Genomic DNA, 22,943 nt, shown 5'->3' on the forward strand with positions numbered 1-22,943 from the left:
GTAGAAAGATGGTGAGCCTGGGATTCGGGAATCCTGTGGCTGCTGCATGCGGCTGTGTGACCTCAGGCAAGGCAGATACCCACTCTGGGCCTCAGTCAAGTGATGCATTTAAGGTTCCACAAAAAAGCGTTCCCTCCCTGATGGATCCTTGAGTTCTGTGGAACATCTTAGATCTGGGAGAGACTGGAAGTTCAGTATCTGTGTGTGAATAGAGAGTTTTCCCCCCTTAAGTTTCTTTCTGGTTTGGAGAGTGGCAGCTTGGCAATGTGGGGAATAATAGCCAGCGCTGCTGAGCACCAGGGCCTTCAGCCACTTTAGCTCATTTAGTTCTTACAGCAGTCCTTCCAGGTGGACACCAACATCCTTGTTTCTCTGTTGAATAAGAATCAGAGAAGAACATTAGTCTCGTAAGTCACACAGCTCATCAGAGAGAGAGTCATTCAGAATTTTTTTCCAAAGTATTATGCCTCCAAGAAGTAATGAGTCTTTCATCCCTGAAGAAAAGATTCAACAACAGGCTGGGCCAGAGCTGGGATGTTGACAGTGGCCTTATCCGTTCATAGACTCATAAGATGTCCATCCCTAGGAGGACCCTCACAGACCACCGGGCACATCCCCTCTTTCATAGGTGAGGCTCTGAGAAGAGCAGAGGCTTGACCTGCATCACTCACAGGCCTCCCAGAGTCAGGCTGACCTGGGTTTGGGCTCTATCTGTCACCTACATCCCTGACATCTGTCTGTCCTTCAGTGCGGGCTTGCAGGGGAGCCCAGCCCCAGTTCCCAGGCCATGGACGCACAGGGCTGGGCCAGGGTACTGAGGGGATACCTGTGAACCAGTGGTCCTCTGCCCAGAGCCCATGGGAATGTGCCTCTCCCTTCCCTTCCTGCTCTGGGTGGGGGTGGGAGTATCTTTGCTAAAATACCTCTTTGCTCCCTCTTGGGAGTGAAGTCGCTCAGTCATGTCCAGCTCCTTGCGACCCCATGGACTGTAGCCTGCTAGGCTCCTCCATCCATGGGATGCTCCAGGCAGGAATACCGGAGTGGGTTGCCATTTCCTCCTCTAGGGGATCTTCCTGATACGGGGATCGGACCTCGGGTCTCATGCACGGTAGGCAGACTCTTCACTGCCTGAGCCACCATGGGCTCCTTTAGGGAGTAGGGTGCGGGAACTGGCAGCTTGTGAGATGGTGAGCTTTCACTTTGCCGCCTTCCCAAAGCCATGAGCAGGGGCAGCCCTTGCCTGGGCTCCCTGGGAAACATGACTGCCTGTCTCCACTGAGTGCTGGAGGGGGAGGCCTGGCACCCCCATATCCTCTCTGACACCCTCTGCTGCAGATGGGCACACAGAGGAGAGCCAGGTGGGTCACAGCCTGGCACAGCAGCGGTGGAGCTTGACCTTCACAGCTAATTGGCCTCAGTGACCAAACCTTGAACAAATTCCCTTCTAACCACCTTCAACAAATTGCCTCCTCCCTCTGAGGCTCCATCTGGGAGAAGAGGATGATGATAGAAGCCTCTTCACAAATTTGTAAGGATTAAGTGAAATAGTGTAGGTAAAGTGAGGAAGGCAGGGCCCGCTAGGGAGAAGGTGCCCGACAGCACTGGTCTCCCTGCCTCCGTGGTTCAGGGATTGCTCTGCAGTCCCTCATCCGAGGCCAGCAGTAAACCAGTGTCTGCCTCAAAAGGGAAATATCAGCTGTCTCCACTTTGTTTGCTTTTGGGGGCTAACTCTTCTTTCTGTTCTTTTGCCTAATATTCATGTAGACTTATGAGGTGCCAGGGGCTTCCCAACTGGCTCAGTGGTTAAAAAAAAAAAAAAAAAGAGAGAAAAGAAACTGACCTGCTAATGCAGCAGATATAAGAGACACCGGTCCGATCCCTGGGTTGGGAAGATCCCCTGCAGGAGGCCGTGGCAGCCCCCTCCAGTATTCTTGCCTGGAGAATCCCACGGACAGAGGAGCCTGGTGGGTTACAGTCCATGGGGTCAGAGTTGGAAACGATTGAAGTGACTTAGCACACGTGCACGCGTGAGGTGTCAGACGCTGGACCTGGACCTATAGTAACTCACCTTTGTCTCCCAACACATCCATGAGGTTCACCGTATTTATTTAACAGGTGAGGACACTGAGGCAGAGAGAAGTCGCCCCTTGTGTGGGGTCAGTGGAAGAGCTGAGAGTCCAGGGCTCACTGTACTGTACTGGATTTCAAAGCCTGAGATTCACCCATTATCTTGTCTATTGTCAAGCCCCCGCTGTGTGTTAGGCATTGTTTCAGGCACCGGAGATATCAAATAGTGAACAGATAACACCCCTGCTCTCACAGAGCTTCCAGTCCAACTCAGAGGGAGACTCAAGTGTCAGAGCCAGCCCCCCAGGAGCCCACATCCTGACCCGAGCCCCCTCACCTTTGCTCATGACATTTTGGGGCAAATCAACCAGCCAGCAGGCTGGCGGCATTCTTTCCTTTGCTCGACCACTGTTGCCTTCTCCCCAGCTCACTGCTTGCAGCCCAGGACAGCCGCCTTGGCACCTCCCCAGGGTGGTGGCAAGCACAGAGCTCAGTTGGCACTGCTTCAGGACTGTGGTCGTCTGCAGGGGCACTCAGCCCCTCTTCCACACTTCTCTGTCTTATCCAGAAACATACTCTTCACGTTTTGGTAATGATGGGAGGCGGTGCGGAGTGTGAGATCCTATCAGAATTGGGGTTATTTATGAGCTCTACCACACTGTTGCCCTGGTCCTCAGGGAGCTTACTTGGCTACCATGTGCCTCGGTTTTGGAGTGTGCGTAACGGGACCCATTAAACCCGCATCACACCTACATCGCCCAGTTCCCAAGATTGAGAGGCCCGCAACTGGAGGACCAGGGCCTGCCTTTAGTTGCCTAGAAATATGATTTGATCATCTTCCTCATAATAAAATTGGTTCCAAGAAATATTTCTCTCCCCATTTCCGAGGGCTGCAGGGCTGGGGCCAGAGGAGGGGAATGGGTGCTTCACTCATCTTGTGTGCAGAATTGAAAAGGTTGCCCACAAATCTCAGGAATGCATTCATTTTGATTTTCTAAAATATCGTATTAAAATATGGTTTATCCTGATTACTACGTTTTTGGCATCCCTTTACATTTTGCTTGTAAGGCAAGTGCCTCCCTCGCCTTGCCTGTCCCCAGCCGTGCAGTGCTCAGCTAGATGCCCAGATGAGGGAGGGCGGCTGGGAGAGGCTTTTAAACCTAAGTGCTGTGCGGTTGACACTATTTTGTTGCCGTGGTGGTGGTTTATATTGTTTGCTTGTAGTTACAGTAGCATGCTTTTAGATGGGAAGAGATTTTCCCGGAGGGTAGAAGAAACCCTCCCAGATTTTCTACTGAATCTTACAGGTCTGGGTTCTGATCATGGATCTGCCGCAGACACATTTTGTGACCTGGAGCCGGTGACATAATCATACCTGAAAAATGAGAATATTAGCACAATCCTCAGATCCCCTGTGAAGATTTAGTGTAATTAATTTGTCGATGTCGATGAATGTCTTAATATTTCCCTTCACAATAGGAAAGTGTACTTTTTTCTGATTCTGTTCCCTGGAACCCTAGAAATTTCAGACTCCCAACCTCTACTTGAACTGGAAGAGTTCTTATTTTTTATGGTTTTTTTTTTTTTCTATAAATTAGTGACCAATTAAGATTTTTTTAAAAAGGAGACTGTTCCGATGCGGTTATAATAATGTTGGCTAACGTGAAGGTCTCTGAGTTCCTTTCTTTCTTTTCTGACGGTTGGTAAGCGAGCTTCTGGTTTAGAAAGGGGAGAGCGTTTGCCGCCACTGCGTTTCTCTGCAGCCCCTGCTGAGCACGGCATGAGGATGGCATGAGACAGGTGGCCAGATCAGCAGAATTTCGCGGGCACTGGGAGACAGGGTGGAGAAAGGGGACGTGGGGGCAGGGGCAGGGGGCTCCACGCCAGGCATGTCTGTATGGTCTCTGCTGAGTTGTAAGTCTGACCCTCCAGTCCTGACATCACCTCTCCCTGCCCACAGCTTCCTTTGCAGCTTGGTTGCAGGTGGCTGGGTACCACTGCCGCCTTCTCTGATCTGGGGCAAGAGGGGTGGCCCTGCCTCTTGCCCTCTGCCCGTTACTTCTCCTATAACCCTCCTTCCTGCTGCCTAGCTCTCAGCACTGCAAAGACACCTTCTGTTACCGAGAGAGTCCATCAGCACTTTAGCAGAGAGCTATTGTTCCGAATGGAATCTTATAGGGAAGGCGGGGTCTCCAGTTTGCAAGACAGATAGAAGAAGCGCTTTGTAACAGTGGAGTCCTCTCATATGCACTTTCCGTTTGCATGCATTAACCTATCTATGTTTTGTGACAAGAGATACAGACAGAAATCTAAGAAGTTAGGTCATTTTCTCCCTCTTACACTCAGCAAGCATCTATGATCCAGAATGAAACTAGGAAGGGAAACATGAAACTGTTATCTTCCTAGGTCAGTCTCAGTGTCCACTACTCCGCTACTCAGTGTGTCCACTACTCAGTGTGGCTGTGCCCTGTGTGGTTCTAAATTCAAGCCAATTATTTCAGGTGCTGAGTCAGATAAACAGTAACAGGGACATTTCAGCTCGGTCGCGAAGGATGAGCAGAGATGTATTTAGTAGATTTCCATCTTTCTAATGCAGCGAGAGCTTTGAGAGTAAGTTTCACATCTCATGCATGGGTGTTACATACATACACATGCTTGTAGGTAAATTGCAGTTAGTAATTCTCTTTTTTATGTATGACTTCATTGATTGGCTTGTGGCTGTTCTGGATCTTCACTGGCGCTCAGGCTTTGCTCTAGCTGCAGTGAGTGGGGGCTGCTCTCTAGCTGTGCTGTGCGGGCTTCTCGTTAAGGTGGCTTCTCTTGTTGTAGAGCGCAGGGCCTGTGGGCTTCAGCAGCTGCAGCTCCTGGACTCTAGGGCGCAGGCTCCGCAGTTGTGGCTCATGGGCCTAGTTACTCCATGGAACGTGGGACTTCCCCAGATCAGGAACTGAGCCCGTGTCTGCTGCAGTGGCAACTGGATTCTTTACCCCTGAGCCCAGCACTTAGTAATTTTCAGAGCCTGTTTACATCCTTCTGCTTGGTTCTCCAAACCACCCGGGGAATCAGGGGAAATAAATCATTGTTGCCGTTTGACTGGTGAAAAAAGAAGGTTGAGTGACTTGCCCAAAAATCTCATTAAGAGAATTAAGTTCTGGACTCCTGGCGTCCGCTGAGCATGATACCGGTTTAGGTCCAGCAGTTTTCCACGACATCCTGCTTCTGAGTGAGGACCAGTTGCTTGAGAGAAGCTGAAGACAGGGCATCCTTCCAGAATTTCGGCCCATCCCTGGTTTCCTCCTGAGTCCCGCTGGCAGCCTGCTCTCTGCCTCCTGGAATGGCATGCAGCCCTGAAGGCATGGAGGTGTGATGAGCAGGGGACCCTGGCCAAGCCTCTAGAATATTTGTGTGTTGGGAGCAAAAGGGGAGGAGCCCCAGAAACCAGCCACAGACAATGGGAGGGAAGGAGTCATGCCAGAATCCTCCCTGTGTGGAAGAAAGGGACAACTATTCAGATCGAAAGTGCCCACTGAGAACCGAAAAGGAAAGAAAAACCAATAAAACAAGACTTTGCACTAGTCGCACTGTAGAACAGTTTCAGAGCAGTGTGGGTAAAAAGGCAGGGGGATATAAAATCTTTCAGAGAGAGAAAGAGAAATGCAGGAAAAAAGAAAAGTTGCCTATAAAGGAAAGAGACAGTAGAGTTGTTGGTGAATGTGGTGACTGTAATAGAGCAGTGTGCTGAGAACAGTCTATGGAGCGGGTGGCGGGGACCGGGCCGCCCAGTTTGTGGTGACCTTTACGGCCCCCTCGGGAACCACTAGCTCCAGCATCCTTGGAGGCTCAGGAGTAGGACGAGATTCGGAAACAGGGCCTTTCTCTGGGGCAGTCCCCTTCCACATCCATTGTTCCTGTAGGGCGGTCTGGTTGGTTCAGAATGCACAGGGCTCTGGAGGGGCCAGGAATCCAGGCTCGTTGTGTTGAGCTGCGTTCAGCCCCTCCCCAGAATGGGAAGGAGGTGACTCTGCGACTTAGTCACTCAGTTGAGCTGCGTCCATTTCCTCTTTACACAGCTCCGGGCTGCTCCCACACTCACCCTTCCAGCCTCAGGCTCTGGTTGCCCCCTGAATGATGTGTCTTCTTGGGTGGCTGGTTTGGGGGGACTGGCAGTGACCCGTTTTGGCTGGAGATGCTGGGATTTTAGGTCCCTGGACTTCACCCTGGACTTGAGCTAAGGACAGTGTGCACTCTTGGAAGCAGAGCTGAGGGTGGACCTTGGAAGGATATAGATACAAAATATCTTAGGGAGGGATTGGGGGAACAGCCCAGCCTGGGACAGCAGGGTCTCAGAGAACACGTGCTGAGGGGCTTCATGCTCACGGGGGAGGTAGGGGAGGTTATCAGTGTTTCGGGTGGGATGTTCCCTGAACAAGAAAGGAAAGCATCACCTCCCAGCCCCCCTGCAGCCTGTGGCCTGGGTTGCCCAAGTGTTGGCTGGGATGGAGAGCGTCCCCGAAGGAAGAACGATGGCTGAGAATAAGGCAGGAGGTGGCTGGCAATTCCCTCTGCTAACTTGGCGTACTCAGGAAGTGCTGGATCCTGTGTTTCTGAAAACTCGGGAGATGGAGTAGAAACTCGAAGAGGAGAGGGTGATTCGTCCCAGGTCAGTCCTAATGGGTGCACGGAGAGCTCTGGGTTATTTTGCTTCCTGCCTCTGTTGTTGTTCAGACCAACCGCCTGCTGAGCTCCCCTCTTCTCCCTTCTCATTGGTTGGCATCTTGTGCTTGACCCTCTGCCCTTCGTAACTGCCTTTCCTGGGGTTTCATGATCAGGCCCAGTAGGAGATTGCCAGGCCATCACAGCCTGCCTTCCAGACAGCTAACAGCTCCATCCCCAGTACTGGGAAATAGCAGCAAAAGAGTGTCTCCAAGAGACCCCTGGTGTGTGACTCATAATAGGTTTTGAGGAAGGTTGGTGGGTAAGCGATGGAGACACTGGGGAGATTAGAAAGTCTCTGCATTTGCAGCTTTTTCTGTGACTTCAGTCACTCTCTGCCTGAGTCCCTGCTGCCGTTGGGTTTCTTCCTTTTTCAACACTGATTTTCCTAAGCATTGGTATGTGTAAGTCAGTTTGCAACATAGGAAGTTCTTTTATAAATTTGACTCTTAATGGAGTCTTTACATATAGAGGAAAAGGTGCCTGCTACTGTGATCTTTTTAAAGATGAGGAAACCGAGGCTCAGAAAGGTGAAGTGGTGGGCCCAGGGCTGTCCGGCTGCTCAGTGACAGTCTGGACCTGATGCTGCACCGTGGATGTCCCTTTTCACTTAAGTCCTATTATGTCCATGCAGATGTAGCGCTGGGAATGGCAGACGGGTACAGCTCTCAGTTTGCTCTCTGTGGAAGGCGACTGTGCATGAATAATTGGTCGCACATCCTCTCACCTCTTTGCTTTTTGGTTCATTGTCTCCTGAGCATTTAAGAGTGAATACATTATTAAACAGCCTTGCAGTGCAGACCAACTCCTTCTCTTTGCCCCTAAAGCAGGGAGAAGTAGCCACACTGTAGTCCTGTTTGCCTTTTAATAACCCATAGAACAGTGTCCCTCCCCTAAACTCTAGGAGGGGATTATCTGCAGTGTGTGTGTGTGTGTGTGTGTGTGTGTGTGTGTGTGTGTGTGTGTGTGTGTGAAGTCACTAAATATCTTCCAGTCTTCTAGCCCTAGGACAGGACTCAAAGATGATTTAGACCTGGCCCTTTCCATTTTGGGGCTTCCAGGACATTTGCGGAGTCATCTATCTACCCACTCATTTATCCCCTTATACATCGATCCACCCGTCCATCCATCCATTCATCCATCCAAAAGATATTTAGTAAGCATCAACAAAGCACTGAGTGCTGCTCTCAGCACTGACAATGAAGTAAGAAACAATATGGAACAAGCAAAACCTTATGGAGGGTCTGTTCCATTAGAGCCATAAACAAACTTAACACGTTAATGTACAACAAAGGGGAGAGTAAGTGCTTTGAAGAAAGTTAAAGGAAGGAAAGGACAGAGATGCTCTGATGGACACAAGAGGGCGGAGTACCATCTACCAGGCGAGAAAAAGGAGGTCTTCACTGATGATACTATGTGCTATTTGCGGACCGGCATCTGTACCACACTTCCTTTCCCCACCCAAGATTTCTCAAGAAGGTGGCTCACGTGGGAAGCTCCCTGTACAAAAGTTAGTTTGTGTATATTAAGTATTGAACAGTTTGTCCCTAGCCTCCGGCATCCTTGCCAGTCTGAGCCCTTCTTTCAGCCTCAGAGGACTGGGTTGTTGGTTTACGGTTGGCATGATAATAAGAATCTCTCCATGGGATTGTGTGTCTGAAACACATTCCCTGTGAATGATTCTCTAAGCAAAGGACACAGGCTCCGGGTAACACCAACTGGAGGGGCAAACTGAAAGCTTTGGGATCGTTATAGACTTCGGATTCTGAAACAAGTGTGTGCCCCGCCTCTAACTGAATCTACAACCTTGGCACAGTCACCTCTTGGAGGCTGGCTTGCCTTGTCTGTTACATGAGGAACACTTTGCTCACAAAGCTGCTATGGCCACCTTGTTAAAAAAAATAATGCACATGAGGACCAGTGAGCTTTCTGCAAACTTCCTCAGTTTGTAAGGGGACAGGGCTGGAGCTAGGATCTAAGTTTTCTGATTTCTTTCTCAAGGGAATTGTCCTCAAAATTTTTTAAACCACTGTTTATTGACCACTGGCTGTGTTCTAAACATTATCTTGAATCCGTCTTTGTACATCTGATGGTTTAATGCTCACGATAGCCCCATTCTGTGAAGACTGCTCTGCTCAACTTTCCAGTGAGACCAAGGCTTAGAAAAGGACAGTGACCCACCCAAAAGTCCACAGCCAGTAGGTGAAAACCCGGGAACCAGAACCCGGGGCCATTACCTGCAGAGCCCGCGTGGTCAGCAGGCTGTATAGTCGGTTAGCTAGGCTTTCTGTCATGTTTTGGGTGTGACTGTACTCAGCAGGCCAGCCCACTCTTCTGCCTTTGAACATGACTATAATTGGAATGGCAAGGGAGACTTTATTCACACCCCTTCTATATTTTGCACTTAGAAGCTATCAAAACCTTAGCTTCCTACTGTGTGTCCTTCTGGAGGAGAGCTTATCAAATGGGACATTGCAATCATTATCTGCTCACTTATCTTATTTCCCCAAACTGACTGCAAGTTCTTGAGGCTTTATCTGTGTGTTCCCAAATCCAGGCAGAAGGTTTAGCACAGGGATGGAGCTTGACAATATTAGTAATAATAATTAAGCCAACAGCAGTCCTCTATTGAATGTATTTTAATAGGTCCCGGGCTGGATGACAGATTTTACATATATCACCTTACCTAATCCTCACCACAGCCCATTTTGGTGAATAGTATTATTTCACGTTAGAATTGTGAAAAACTGAGCCTCACTGAGAGAAGGCCACACTGCTAGAAAGTGGCGGAGTAAGAACTTGAACTTGGACCTGCCTGGTTCCAGACATGCCCTTCCCCTGGTGAATCAGTGAATGAGCGCATGGCTCCCCCATAGTTATCTGGGTTCATCTCTTTATGCTCGTGACTCAAAGAATAGGAAAAAAAGAAAATCAATCCTCTGAAAGATGCTTTCTGCCCCCCTCTCCATTCATCCATCTTCAGAATGGAATTTCCGACAGAACTTGAGAGGCCGTCCGAGGATGTGGAGAAGGATACTGATTTGTGCTAAATGCCTCCCATGAATTGTTTTCACTCCTCTCTCTCCCACACAAGTGGAGACTTGCCAAACAGATGTAGGTATACGTCAGTCACCTACCCTCCGAGAGGCATTTGTAACGGATTCATTCATTAATTTTTCCAAGAAGTAATTGAAGCTCTGCTGTGTACCATGTACCATTCAAATTTATTCAGAAATAAATAAACCCTGGCCTTCCCTTCGCTGCCTCTCACTTGGAAATACAATCAACACATAATGAGATCTACTCAGGATTGGACCCGGGGCTTGGTCTTGGGTATACAGAGTTGATTAAGGACGCTCTCCGGAGGCACTCAGGTGATGAGAGGGTAGTTGGCAGACAGAAGGAGGAGTCGCTGAGGGTCCTATCAGGTGACCGTTTAACAAGCCAGAGACTGCAGGTTCCACAAAGGCTTGTTGAGAACTCATGACCCAAGAACGGAGGTTTAAAGGACTAGACAAATCAGCAGGAGTTGGGTGGGGGAGGGGTGCTGTGGCAGCGCACAGGCGGTTCAGGCAGAGTGAACAGTATGAACGGAAGCACAGCTGTATGAGATAGTTCCAGGGACACTGGAGGCCTCATGGTGTAGTTAGTTTATGCTTATACAACTGAAATGTGAGGCAGGATGTCGTGACTATATATATATATATTTCACCTGGTCACAGATGCCTCTGCATTTGCCTTTTCCTTTCTGTCCTAGAATATTGGAGCTGGAAGGACTGTTAGACACCAGCTGATCTTATCTACTCGCCCCAAAATAGGGAGGGGCCATGGTCAAGGTCACACAGCTTGAAATCTGTAGAGCAGGGTAATCAGGAGAATTCTTTGGGAAACTGTACCGAGACTACCTCATACTTTAATGGAGGGAATTTGGCAGCTTCACTATTACCTTGTATCTATTTTTTTCAGAAAATAAGACCTTGCATTAATAACAAGGATTCTGATATTTCTTGAGACCCATAACTTGCAAACCATTATGCTCAGTATGTTCTATAATGCAGTCTTATGTAATCCTCCCCAAACCCTCTCAGTTAGGTGTTAGTAACCCAATTTACAGATGAGAAAACTGAGGAAGCGCAAGCAATGGACCAGACACTCACAGGAAAGATAGTACAGCCAAATCCATGTCTGTCTGGCTCAATGTCATTAGTTTTCTCCTTGAATTGCTAAAGGGTTAAATGATCACTGAAGGTTTCTGATCCAATCTAAAGATTATTAAGGAGATTAGAGCTGGATGGGGCGTGTGTTCCAAAAAGCTTCCGCATTTTCACTTTATTCCTTCGGCATTATCTTGGGAAATAAAATAGGGTTGCTAGTAGACACATTGTAAGTAGATGATTAGTTTAAAAGAAAAAAGTTTCATTTTCTATGATGGAACCTCCTTAAATAGGTCACTCTATATCTGTCTAGAAGCAAAGAGATAACTTTACATAAATATAGCCAACTATAGATACATAAAGATAGGTCTCAATGTATTTTTATACACGTGAATACATAGGTGCATGTATATAATATGTATATGCAAACCTTTGATATACATTTATCCACTCCTGATTGTTGGCAGGCATAAACTTACTTCATTTGATTTTGTGCTGGGATCTTTCATAACCTTCTGGGCGCTTACCTAGGAAAAGTTAACACAGATTCATCTCTAATGCAGTGACAGGATCCACGCCTCGCTGTCATGTTGCACTCTCTCTCTCTCTCTCTCTCTCCCCTTCCTGCCAATCAAACCCCAGGTCTTTCCATGCCATGGTGTATCTTATTTCTACCCCATTAGCTAACTGCTCACTTCAGCTGCCCTAATCTCAGGTCTTATCATCTCTCCCTGAGGCCAGGCCTTCTTCCATCTCTGCACATTATTGAAAGAGGCAATTCTCTGTTGTTCCTGGCCATCCTATAAGCATCCATGTAGGATGCTGACAGCTTTCCTGGCCTCTACCATTAAATGCCAGTCAGACCTTTTACCCAGTAGTGACAACCAAAAATGTGCCCATTACCAGGTGTCTTTTGCAGGGCAAAATTGCCCCCCAGTCCAGGTCCTAGACGATTATGAATTGCTAACTCACTGGTCTCCCAGGTTCTAACCTCCCCACACAGTGTGATCGTGCCACTCTGTTGCTGAAAAAAAACAAAACAGTCTCAGATCCTTAATTCCTAAAGACTAATCAGGCCTTTGGCAATATGGTTCTGACGTACATCATCATCTTATTCTCCTCAAGGCCCCGTGGCCTTCCCCAGTCTGTGAGAGAACGGGCCTGCAGTCCTCCTGGAAGCTGCCCCACTGGGAGGCCTTGTAGCATGCATTTGCCACCTTGTGTGTTCTCAAGCAAGTCTGTCTCCTGAGCCTCTGCTTTGCCATCTGTGCTATGGGTATAATCATCTCACCAGTAGGGGAGCTTGAGCGTCAGTAACTCTAAGACAAGGTAGGGAATGCTAAAGCTCTAATACAAGCCAGAAAATGCTGAAGTTCCTCAAGTGAGGGTTGAGAGGAAGTATTCTGGGGATTCAGAAGGTAGAGCAATTCCTTCTGGCTAAGGCTGCAGATGGGGAAACCCCCGAGGAGTTCCCCACGGAGAGTATATTGGAGGTGCCCATGAAGCCTGCCCGATATGTCAGCTTACAGATGTGGAGGCGAGGAATAGCAATGAGAGCAACCTTTCAGGCAGAGGAGATCCCAGAGCATTGAACAGGAACAGTGAGTTCCCAGGTGGTCGAATACTCGGCCTGGTGCCCGCCCTACGGTTGGCACTTGGCAGAGTTGGGGGCACTGATGGGGAAGCACACGTTTTGAGAAGGGTGTCTCAGAGCCATACGTTTTGAGATTTAAGTGGTTGATGAACGCGAACTGCAGGACTTCCCAGCTTACTCGGTGGGGAGGGGCCTTGTTTCCAGCCATGCCTTAGTCATAACAGAAGATGGGTTGAGAACAGTGAGGGAGACGGAATAAAGCCTGGGAGGCCGCTCAGGCTGCATTGAGATACTGAAAGGCACTCGTGATGCAGGCATAGGATGGAGAGAAAGACCGTTTGGAGAAAGAAACTATTTTGTAGATCAAGCTATCAGGAGCCATGATTTCTTAGCAGCTTTGGGAAGTGCTGGCTGCATATTCTGCCTCCAAAGCCCATTTCAGGATGTTCTGTGATCTTGGGCAAGTCACTTTCACTCCCTGAGCCTGTTTCCTCATCTGTAGCACTAAGAGTTTGGACTGTTTTCTTATAATCCCTCCAGTTTATGCGCAGTCTGAAGCCTGGAAGAAGACTTCCCAGAGAACTTGAAGGCCCAGCCCCTTTGCTGAATAGCTGTCACTCGGCGTATGGCCAGGAGAACCCCCAGTGGGTCAGCAGGCCTCAGCCATGTTGGGGTTAGCTGTTGGGACCAGACACAAGTGACGGGAAGGGAAGGACATTACTTGGGAGAATATGCATGTTCACAGCTCCGAGGATTAAAGGCCCGTGTTCTTATCACCGCCAAACAGAGTATTATAAATCCAGTCTTAGAATACCAAATCCTTTTGCGGCTTGGCCGTTGTGAGGGAATATTAAAAAGGCCGAAGACAGAAATAATCAGTTTCCGAATGACACATTGTCAAATAAAGCATTTCTCACATTATCCTCTTCTTTCCTTTCTTTGGCTCCTTCTCCTGTGCCTGGATATTTTAACAGGAAAAATAGATTAAAATGGGGGCAGGCTCTATGGAGTTCTAAGTTTGACTTTTCAGAAGGCTCTCTCAGCGGGGCAGTTTTGAGGGTGGTTTGAATGTTTCACCTCTGTGTGTTTTTTGATGTTTGATATCGTGTATGTAAGCAAACCAGCTGGAGGCTTGAGCGCTGGGATAAAGGCAGAGCCGCAAGGAGGGGCCGGCCCAGGTCTGATAAGGTGTCCTCTGGACACTGAAGTCAGAGCTGGTGCTGGGGCGGCCAGATTTACATTCCTCTGGCGAAGGCAGAGCAAGTTTCAGGCTTCTGGGTGTTCATTAAGCACCTTCCTGGGCCAAGCTCTACATTTTAGGCTGGATAAATGAAAGCTTAGAAACTCCAGTGGGAAAATGGTCAACCAGCCTGTTAGGTTGTAGCAGTGGATCTGGATAACTGACAGCCATGGGATTTGAGCAGTAGGAGGGCACAACCTCATCCCAGCTTGCAGAGGCAAAGATGCTCCCCGAGGAGGTAATGGCCAGGCTGAGACGGCTGGGTGCATTGAGATGAGCAGATGAAGATGAGAGTATCCGTTTCCCAGGCTGTCATAGCTATCACCGTACACTGGGTTTGGGGGCAGGTGCTTAAAACAATGGGAATTTTTTCTCTTGGGGTTCAGGAGGCCAGAAGCCCCAGATCAAGATGGCACTGAGGTCTGCTCATTTGGAGGGTCTGAGGGAGAATCTGAGAATCTGTCCCATGCCTCCCAGTAGCTTCCAATGGTTGCGAGCAATCTTTGGTTTTCCTTAGCTCATAAAGGCATCCAGCCAGGCTCTGTCTCTATCACTATATGGCTGTGTGTGTGTGTGTGTGTGTGTGTGTGTGTGTGTGTGTGTGTGTGTGTCCGTCCCTTCCTTCCTTTTTTAAAACTTTTAATTTTATTTTAGAGTATAGCCAATTAACAATGTCGTGATGATAGTTTCAGGTGCGCAGCAGTGACTCAGCCAAACCTATGCGTGTATCCATTCTCTCCCAACTCCCTTCCCATCCAGACTGCTGTATAACATTGAGCAGGGTCCCCTGTGCTATTTAGTAGGCCCTTGCTCCTTCCTTCCTATAAGGATACCAGTCCCTGGATTTAGGGCCCACCCAGTCCAGTATGCCCTCATCTCAACTAATCACAAATGCAAAGACCCTGTTTCCAAGTAAAACCGCTTTCTGCAGTTCCAGGTGGGAACCGCTACAGGGAATGAGTGACTGAAATGCTCTGGACTGAGGGAGAAGCCCTTGGAGAAGCTCTCAGAGCATCACAGTCTGAGGGGACACTAACGACATAGTGCAGCTCCTGGACTGGATACGAGGTAGGATTTGGCAGTAGGGGAGGCTTGAGAAGGAAGCAGAGACCTAGACACGAAGGGACTTGGGTGCCAGGCTGGGGATGTGGGCATTATTCTGAGAGTGGGAGGGAGCAGAGTCAGGAAAGGGCTTCAAGCAAAGAGGAAGGGCTTGGAAGAACTGGATTTGGAATGGAGGCCTAGAGAAACTGCAGGGCCGAGGCCTGTGCTTATCAGTGGAGCCAGGCCTTTCATCCTAATCTTTCATTGTCTTATTTCATCCTTAGCCTTACTCGACCTTTCACATTGGGACCAACCAGCACATTTTGGAGGTGAGCCTGTTGTAGCTCAAGGAAGTAGACTGTCTTAGCCCCTTGTCATGGCCAAGGGCAAGCAGGGACAGGGACCCCCACACCGGCCTGAATGCCCCGGCGATACCTGGTTACCCCATCACGTCAGTTTGCCTTTGACATCACCCACCCTCACCCATGCCTGGCTCCACTGAGAGCGCTGAGACCCAGTGTCAGTAACAGCTGAAGAGAAGTGGGCAGATCCTGCTCTAGAGAGGCTTCTGGTAGGGAACGTTCCAGAACAAATGGAACACACACTCCTTCTCCCCTCTCTTTCCCACTTCCTGCCTGGCAGTTTAGTGAAACCTTCAGCCCCATAAGAAGAAGGTAAAAGTCATCACCCAAGGCTGTGCTTTTTGCAGTCTCACAGAAACTGACCCCTAACCAACAGACTGGGATTTTTATTTCTGGAACTTGCTGCTGCTTCTCCTATCTTGCTGGTCTCGGGCTGCCCTAGAGGGAACGTAGTCCGAATTGGATTTGGCATCAGGTTGTCCATGAGGCCACCAGGACCTCAGCTTGCCACCCCCTCGAGCCTCGGATTCTTCTTAACTTGCTTTCTAACAATCCACGGGCTTCTGCCTGCGTCCTCCTCTGGCTCCTGTGCTCCCTGCTCACCCTGAAGCATTTTCTCCCCTGCTGGGGTCTCTGTTTGCTCTTGGCAGGCAGACTCGCTGGCTGGACACTCTGGCCCTGCTCCCCTTTCCAGCAACAGCTCCTGCTTTTGTTTGCTTGCCCTGAAGGAAGCCCGCCGGGAAGTAGGGGTCCAGACCCTCAGGAGTGGAACAGCGCAGCGGCCTGGACCTGTCCTAGTGGATGCAGGTCGTAGTTTCTCCCTGACCCTGAGTTACTCTTCTGCTTTCTTTGGGTGGGACGTCCCACTAGGACAGAGGTGGCCACACGCTTTTCTTGCAACACTTTGCTTGAGCACAGTACACTTCAGTTTGCAAGGGCCGTCGCAGCACTGTCCAGATTTCATTTACACGACAACCTTGTGGGCGCCACGAATGAGTGTCGTGGGTCTCCATGTGGTAGGCACTGAGCGCCACACGTCACATCCGTGAACTCACATCTAACCTCCCTGGATGAGGACACTTTTTACACAAATTTGTGAATGAGAAAATTGTGATTCGGAGAGGTTCAGCTCTTTGTCCAAGATTGCCCAGTATTTATGATAGCATAAGATTATAGAGAAGTCTTTCTGATCCCCAGCCTTTGGCCCTAACTGTGTGCTGTACTATTCAAAGTAGTACCAAGTCCATTTTACAGATGAGTGAACTGAGGGTCTGGAGGGCATTGAGGAAATTCGAGATCACACAGTGAGTGAACAAGGAAATTCAAGATCACGCGAGTGAACTTGAATTGAGAACATTTTCCTGCATGCTCTGAGCCTAAGCCACCACTCCTTTAGGGTTTAGGAAGGAAGGTAGGGCTGCTCAGTGGTGCTAGAAACATTATCTGAGCTGCTACTGTGTCTTGGATGAGGCCCCAGGAGCCCTTTAGGAGCCCAGCCTGGGGGGTGTCTGTTTCAGTGGGTCAGTGGCACTGTGAGCCCTTGATCCCTGAAATTCTCTTTGGCCCAAGTTTTCACAGTGAAATCCTGATCTATAAGGGAAGCCATATGGCCATTAGATTAGCTGAGAGCTTAGCTGGTGGGAGCAAAGGTCAGGACAGGCTGGGGAATGAGGGGCAGGGAGCCTATACCACAATAAGAGGGTTGGAGCCACTGGCTTGGGGTCACATCAAATGAGTCGGCAGATAATGAAGCTAAAGACCCCAAGCTCAGCTTCCATCAAAGTGGAGTGAGGGAGGTGGGGGGTCTCCCTCTGCTGCCTCCTCTGGGGGTTCTCTGTGCTGGGAAATCTGTGTCTGAAGTTGCCCAGGTAAGTTGAGGAAGCAGAAGTGAGCACCTGGCCCTTCCCACCCCAAGCAGAACTGTGAATCTATGATAAAGTTCACCCACACTACCTGCGTCAACAGCCTCCTGTCTTTGGGCCTCTTTCCTCACATAATATAGGACAGGGATACCTAACATGCACAGGTGTGAAGGTAAATGAGAGAGCATATCAAAGTGTTCAGCTTCCCTGGTGGCTCAGATGATAAAGTGTCTGCCTGCAGTGTGGGAGACCTGGGTTCAATCCCTGGGTTGGGAAGATCCCCTGGAGAAGGAAATGGCAACCCACTCCAGTACGCTTGCCTGGAAAATCCCATGGACAGAGGAGTCTGGTATGTTACAGTCCATGGGGGTTGCAAAGAGTAAGACATGACTGAGTAATTTCACTTTCACTTTCCACTTTCATTGGTAAGGGTTTGGGAATCCAAGACAAGTTTTGCAGAAATGCACATCCTGGGGCAGAGGTAATATTGTGTGTTATTTGTTCAGTTGTGTATGACTCTTTGTGGCCCCATGGACTGTATATAGCCTGCCAGGCTCCTCTCTCTGTGGAATTCTCCAGGCAAGAATACTGGAGTGGATAGCCATTCTCTTCTTCAGGGGATCTTCCCAACCTAGGGATCAAACCTGGGTCTCCTACTTTGCAGGCAGATTCTTTACTGTCTGAGTCACAAGGGAAGCCATCAGGGGCAAAAGGTCAATCATTCATTCATTCAGCATTACATATGTACTTCCTGAATGCTGTTGACAATAGCAGTAGCTGTGAGCAGTTACATGAGCCTCACACAACACTAAATTCTCTGTGGGCATCTCAGCCTCACAATGATCCATTGAGGTGCTACTAAATACTGCCTTCATATAACCCACGAGGAAACCAAGGCTCTGAAAGGTAGTGACCTAGTGAAGGTCACGCAGCCTCTAAGTAGGAGAACCTGGACTAATGCCGTGTCACTCTGAGGTCAGCTCTTGGCCTCTGTGCCCGATACAAGAGTTCCCCGAGGTGCTTTGTGAGCCGATCCAGCACTGCATGGGTGACCTGGGAGGGTTGTTGGGATTTGATGGGGGAAGAGAGCCAATATAATGTGATACAGTAATTGCCTGTGGGCAGGTTAGTTAAGCCTCATCTTTCCCAGGTCAGTTTTGGTTCTGGGTCTGAGAAAAGGGCCACACACCCATAACTGGAGTGGGCAGAGTGGGGATGAAGGGCTCTGGGAGCAGGGAGGGTCTGCAGGGAGGGTTACAGAGAACGAAACATCCGAAGATGAGAAGGGATGAATCAGGCAAAATCAAAGTTTTCGCTGCAGAGGCTGCCTTGAAACGTGCCCACTGAATCCTGGATTTGCACACCGCATTTTCCCTCCCCTTCCTGGGGTTCCCTTTTTCTCTGTGCACCCTTACCATCTTTCTCACTTTTCCTTTCCTTCCCTTTGGGCTGTAGAATCACTGTGCGGTAGCCACTGGCTATGCAATGAAGAGCTGGGTCCACCACATTTTGGCCTTTTATTCCCAGCTGGACCTAGGACCAAAGCCTGTGTGACTTTAAGCAATTATATAACCTCTCTGAACCACCTTTTCCTCATTTCATTTACGGAACGGAACTTACAATCCCTTATCACAGAGGATTGTCTTGAAGATTAAATAAAATAACATTAAAAATAGTAAGGGGCAGGTCTTCTGTTTTTTTGTATGAAGTGATAGGGTTCTTCTTGCCTCCTATTTCTCTTCACTCATCTTTCTTATCATCTCTTCCCTCCACACTCCACCCTCTGTCTCTTGCCTTTCTTATCTCTGATGCAAAAAAACTGACAATACCACATCACACATGACTTCTAGACCTAGAGCAATCTCTATTATATGTTCTGCGGAGGAAAAAGGGGTGTGTTCTTATTTTTCTAGGGCTCCAGTGGTGCCACACACACATTTTATGTACACTTGACAGATTGCACCCACCCACACACATAAATACATATACTTATAGCTTTGTTTGGTTTGTATATTTACTTCTTAGTTCTGACATCCAGAGAAACCTTCCTGGGGATCCCAGAGTAACTCATTGCCAGAGTCAAAACAGGGCTATCAGCCCATGCCTGTAGCCCTGGCCACCTCAGAGCCCACTCGCCACCCACTCCCCATGGAGGTGATGAATTCTAGCTTAGAGAGCTGAAGGACTTGAAAAAAAGCATCATCATTTTTAGTCAATAGGACAGCTGAATCATTTTAGTAAATGATGTTCTTCTTAGCCTAAACAGGTATCCTTAACAGCCATCATCTCCCCACCAAGATAATCTGTTCAGGGTTAGTTAACATCTGTCGTCTTTGCTAGATGTTATACAAGTGGTTTTCAGAACTTGCCCTTGCCTTTAATGAGTCAAGGCAGAACAATCAGCCAATGGGTATGGTCAAAAGAACACGGGATTTAAAGCTAAAAAGCCAAACACACACACACCCACACACCCACACACTGAGGCTCAGAGCTTGCTTTGCTACTCAGCATCTGAGCTTCAGAGTCTCTTGATTTCTTCACCCCTCTCCTCCTAACCACAGGCATGGTCCTCCCCAACTCTTGGGGTTACACAGCAGGGACTCCACACAGTGGCCTGGAATCTCCCAGGCAGAAAGCACAGTGTATACAGAAGAGAAGCAGCTATCCGAGGGGCTAGCCCTGCTCAATGGAGATGCTTCTGGCAGAGGGAAAGAAGGCAGGCGAGGAGAATACAGATCGTCCACCTCGGCCTTTGACAGGTGCTGTGGGGAACACGGATGGGCTTTAGAAACACCCCTGCCCTGGAGGAGCTCACGGAGCAGAGTATTTCATGAGTCTCATGAATCATGTAAGATCTGTTCGTAAACACTTTACCTATTTCAATTTAATGTATGGTATGCAGACTCAACCAAATATTTACCAGTTGGATGTATTAGAGAAAAATAAACTGCAGTGTGCCTTAAACTCCCGATGAAAGGAGCCCTAGAAGAACGCATGTGTTCATTCATTCATTCAGCAAATATTTATGAAGCCCCTACTTTGTCCCAGGCCCCCTGTGGGGAATCAGCATTAAAAAGGCCAGTGTTTCTGATAATAAAAGTATAGATGATACAGAAATTGTTTGACTTGTGTATTCCCAGCAGGATGGAAGAAAGACTGCTGTCCCTTGAGCCCTCCGTGGATTCTTTCTAGAGACGAGGAAGCAAGGCTGAGAGGGTGTGCTCAAATGTCCTGGGGTCACTCAGCTGGTGAGGGGCAGAGTCGGGACTCAGACACTCTAGATGTAAAGCTACCACCCTAGTATTTAGTGGCGTGCATCTCTCTGACACGCCCATCACCCAGCTTATTTGTTCCTCGTGGGGACTTCCTGAAGAAGGAAGGGCAGGGGTTCTTGCTGACCATTATACAAGTGAAAAGCAAGGCTCAGAGAGGTGAAGCAGTTTCTCCAAGGTCACACAGCTTCTTGGTGAGAAAGCCAGGTTTGGAAACGGTGTCACTCCGCGGGCTCCGGAGGCTCCGAGAGCCAAACCCAGGGATCGTGGGCTGCGTGTGGTGGACGGTGACCCCTCCCTGGCACTCCAGCCCAAAGAACCGCGGTCCACTTGCATGTCCTTCTTCCCTCCCGCTCCAGGGTGGCCTCATTGCCCTGCTGTTGCTGCTGCTGGTGTTCACGGTGGCGCTGTACGCCCAGCGGCGCTGGCAGAAGCGGCGCCGCATCCCCCAGAAGAGCGCCAGCACGGAAGCCACCCACGAGATCCACTACATCCCGTCCGTGCTGCTGGGCCCGCCGGCCCGGGAAAGCTTCCGCTCCTCCCGGCTGCAGGCGCATAACTCCGTCATCGGCGTGCCCATTCGCGAGACGCCCATCCTGGATGACTACGACTACGAAGAGGAGGACGACCTGCCCCGGCGGGCCAACCACGTCTCCAGGGAGGACGAGTTCGGCAGCCAGGCGACCCACAGCCTGGACAGCCTGGGCCGACCAGGGGAAGAGAAGGGTGACTTCGAGAAGAAAGGTGAGTCTTCCTGTTACATCCCACCTTCCCGGGGGGTGGGGGTGGGGCATTTTAGGGAGCTGGGGAGAGGCGCAGGAGCTGGATGGTAGGAGAATGCAGGAAGTGTTTTCTGGAATAAGCCATTTTTGATTTATGGCCAACTTCTGTTGGGTTTTCAGAGTTCCTCACTTCTTGATTCTTTGGTGGTGGTGAGGGGGGGGGGGGGAATAAAGACTGCCAGTATTCTTGGAATTAGAGTTTTTAGGAGCATCAGAAGTTATGTAGTCCAGCATCTTTAAGTGTTTCTTGATTGCCTCCCTGGCTGGCCTTCTCACTACTCAGGTGGGAGCTCATCTCACTTGCAGATGCTACTGTTGGAAGGTTTTTCCTTAGACTGAGTTGCGGTCTGTTTCTCTGGCTCTCCATATCAGAAACTGAATCTGAAATTTCCTTCCCCAAGACAGCTCTTGGGAAATATGACAACAGGGAGAAAAAAAGGCACCTGGTAACTTTTAGAAATCAATATCAACAAATAATCCCAGTTTCTCTGCCACTCTGGTGTGACATATTTTCAGGCATTTCACCAGTCTGGTCACTGTGCTCTAGATGGAGATTCTAATTTTTCATGTCTTGGCGTATAACACCAGAAGTGACACTCTCTTCCTCAAGGTGGGAATCTTCCTGCGCTGAGCAAAATGCAATTTTCACCTCCTTTTTGCCTGGTGTTATGCTTCTGTTCATGCAGCTTGAGTCACATCTGTTTTTTTTTTTTTTCGGCAGCTATTGCTGACTTGTGGTTGACTTTTTGATGACTGAAACCTCTCACTCTTTTTCATATATGCTATTGCAGAGAGCCATTCTCATTGTTCTGTTGGAGGACAATTGATTATTTGGACCTGGGTACAGGATGTGCTGATATCTGTCTTTTTTTCAGTGTCTATGCCTCCAGTTTGTTTATAGATGAGATTTGGCTATTTTTCCTTTAGGTAAATGCTATAGAATCACTGTTCTGCCTGTTTTTCCCCTTATATTGTCTTTATGACCCTGGTGATGGTGATGTGTTCAAGGTTTGGCCCAGAGGCCCTAGTGTTAGGACTACTCCTGTTTGTGAGCCAGGAGAAATCATCATCACTGCTTGGACCAGTCCTGAGCTGTGAACTTGACATTCTTTCCTCCTGCACTTATGGTCCCTCCTCTCAGATCCATCTTTCCATGATGCTCAGTGGAAAATAGGAACTTCAGGAATTTCTTAAAAACGAGACATTTTTGTCAAGCTTAGAAACCTAGGGAGGGAAAAGGGTGGAACAGTAAGTAACAGTTGTTTGAACCTGAGTTCAAATCTTGTCCCCTTTGTTTGCTGAATGACCTAGAAAAGTGGGAATTCAGTCTTCCAAGTCTCAGACTCCTCATTGAAGGATTTTTGGAAGGATTAAATATAAAAATCAATGTATACCAATACCTAACACAAGGCCTAGGATATGGTACATGTTGAATCCCTGAGAGCCGTTATCTGTAGACCTCAGGCCCTTGGTCTTCGCTGGGTTCCTAAGACTCTGCCTAATCCAGCTCCCTGTTCCCTGCCTGTCTCCCTCTAAGTGCCGGCCACCATTGTTTGCTCAGTGCCCTGGAACGTCCACATCATTTCCCTTCTCCGCCGTGATCTCTTCTGTCTTTGAACTGTTGGCTTACTGACAGTCTCCTCAATTCTTCACTTTCTCAAACATCGTTTCTCATTTTTCATGCGACTTTTCATCTTCGAGCAAGAGCAGTCTGCGTTGGTTTCATTCTTCACACCGCTGCCTGGCGCAGTGCCTCTCATGTAGAGAATGTCCAGCAAATGGGAGACGAGAAGGATGGCCCTAGAGAGTGAGGTTATTCAGGAGCCACGCTATCAGGTCATAGCATCCTGCTT

At 48.8% G+C, this 22,943-nt stretch overlaps 1 protein-coding gene across 3 annotated transcripts in view; it reads left to right on the plus strand.

Moving 5' to 3' along the window:
- ASTN2 (astrotactin 2) overlaps positions 1-22,943 on the plus strand; it is a 1,032,871-nt gene that overhangs the window by 208,923 nt on the left and 801,005 nt on the right. For all 3 annotated transcript variants that reach the window (XM_042242803.2, XM_027964073.3, XM_060410801.1), the window contains exon 3: positions 20,668-21,052. In XM_042242803.2, the coding sequence (XP_042098737.1) occupies positions 20,668-21,052 (385 nt within the window). The remainder of the gene's footprint in view (positions 1-20,667; positions 21,053-22,943) is intronic.

Source organism: Ovis aries, chromosome 2, assembly GCF_016772045.2.
Source record: "Ovis aries strain OAR_USU_Benz2616 breed Rambouillet chromosome 2, ARS-UI_Ramb_v3.0, whole genome shotgun sequence".
Lineage (NCBI taxonomy): Eukaryota > Metazoa > Chordata > Mammalia > Artiodactyla > Bovidae > Ovis > Ovis aries.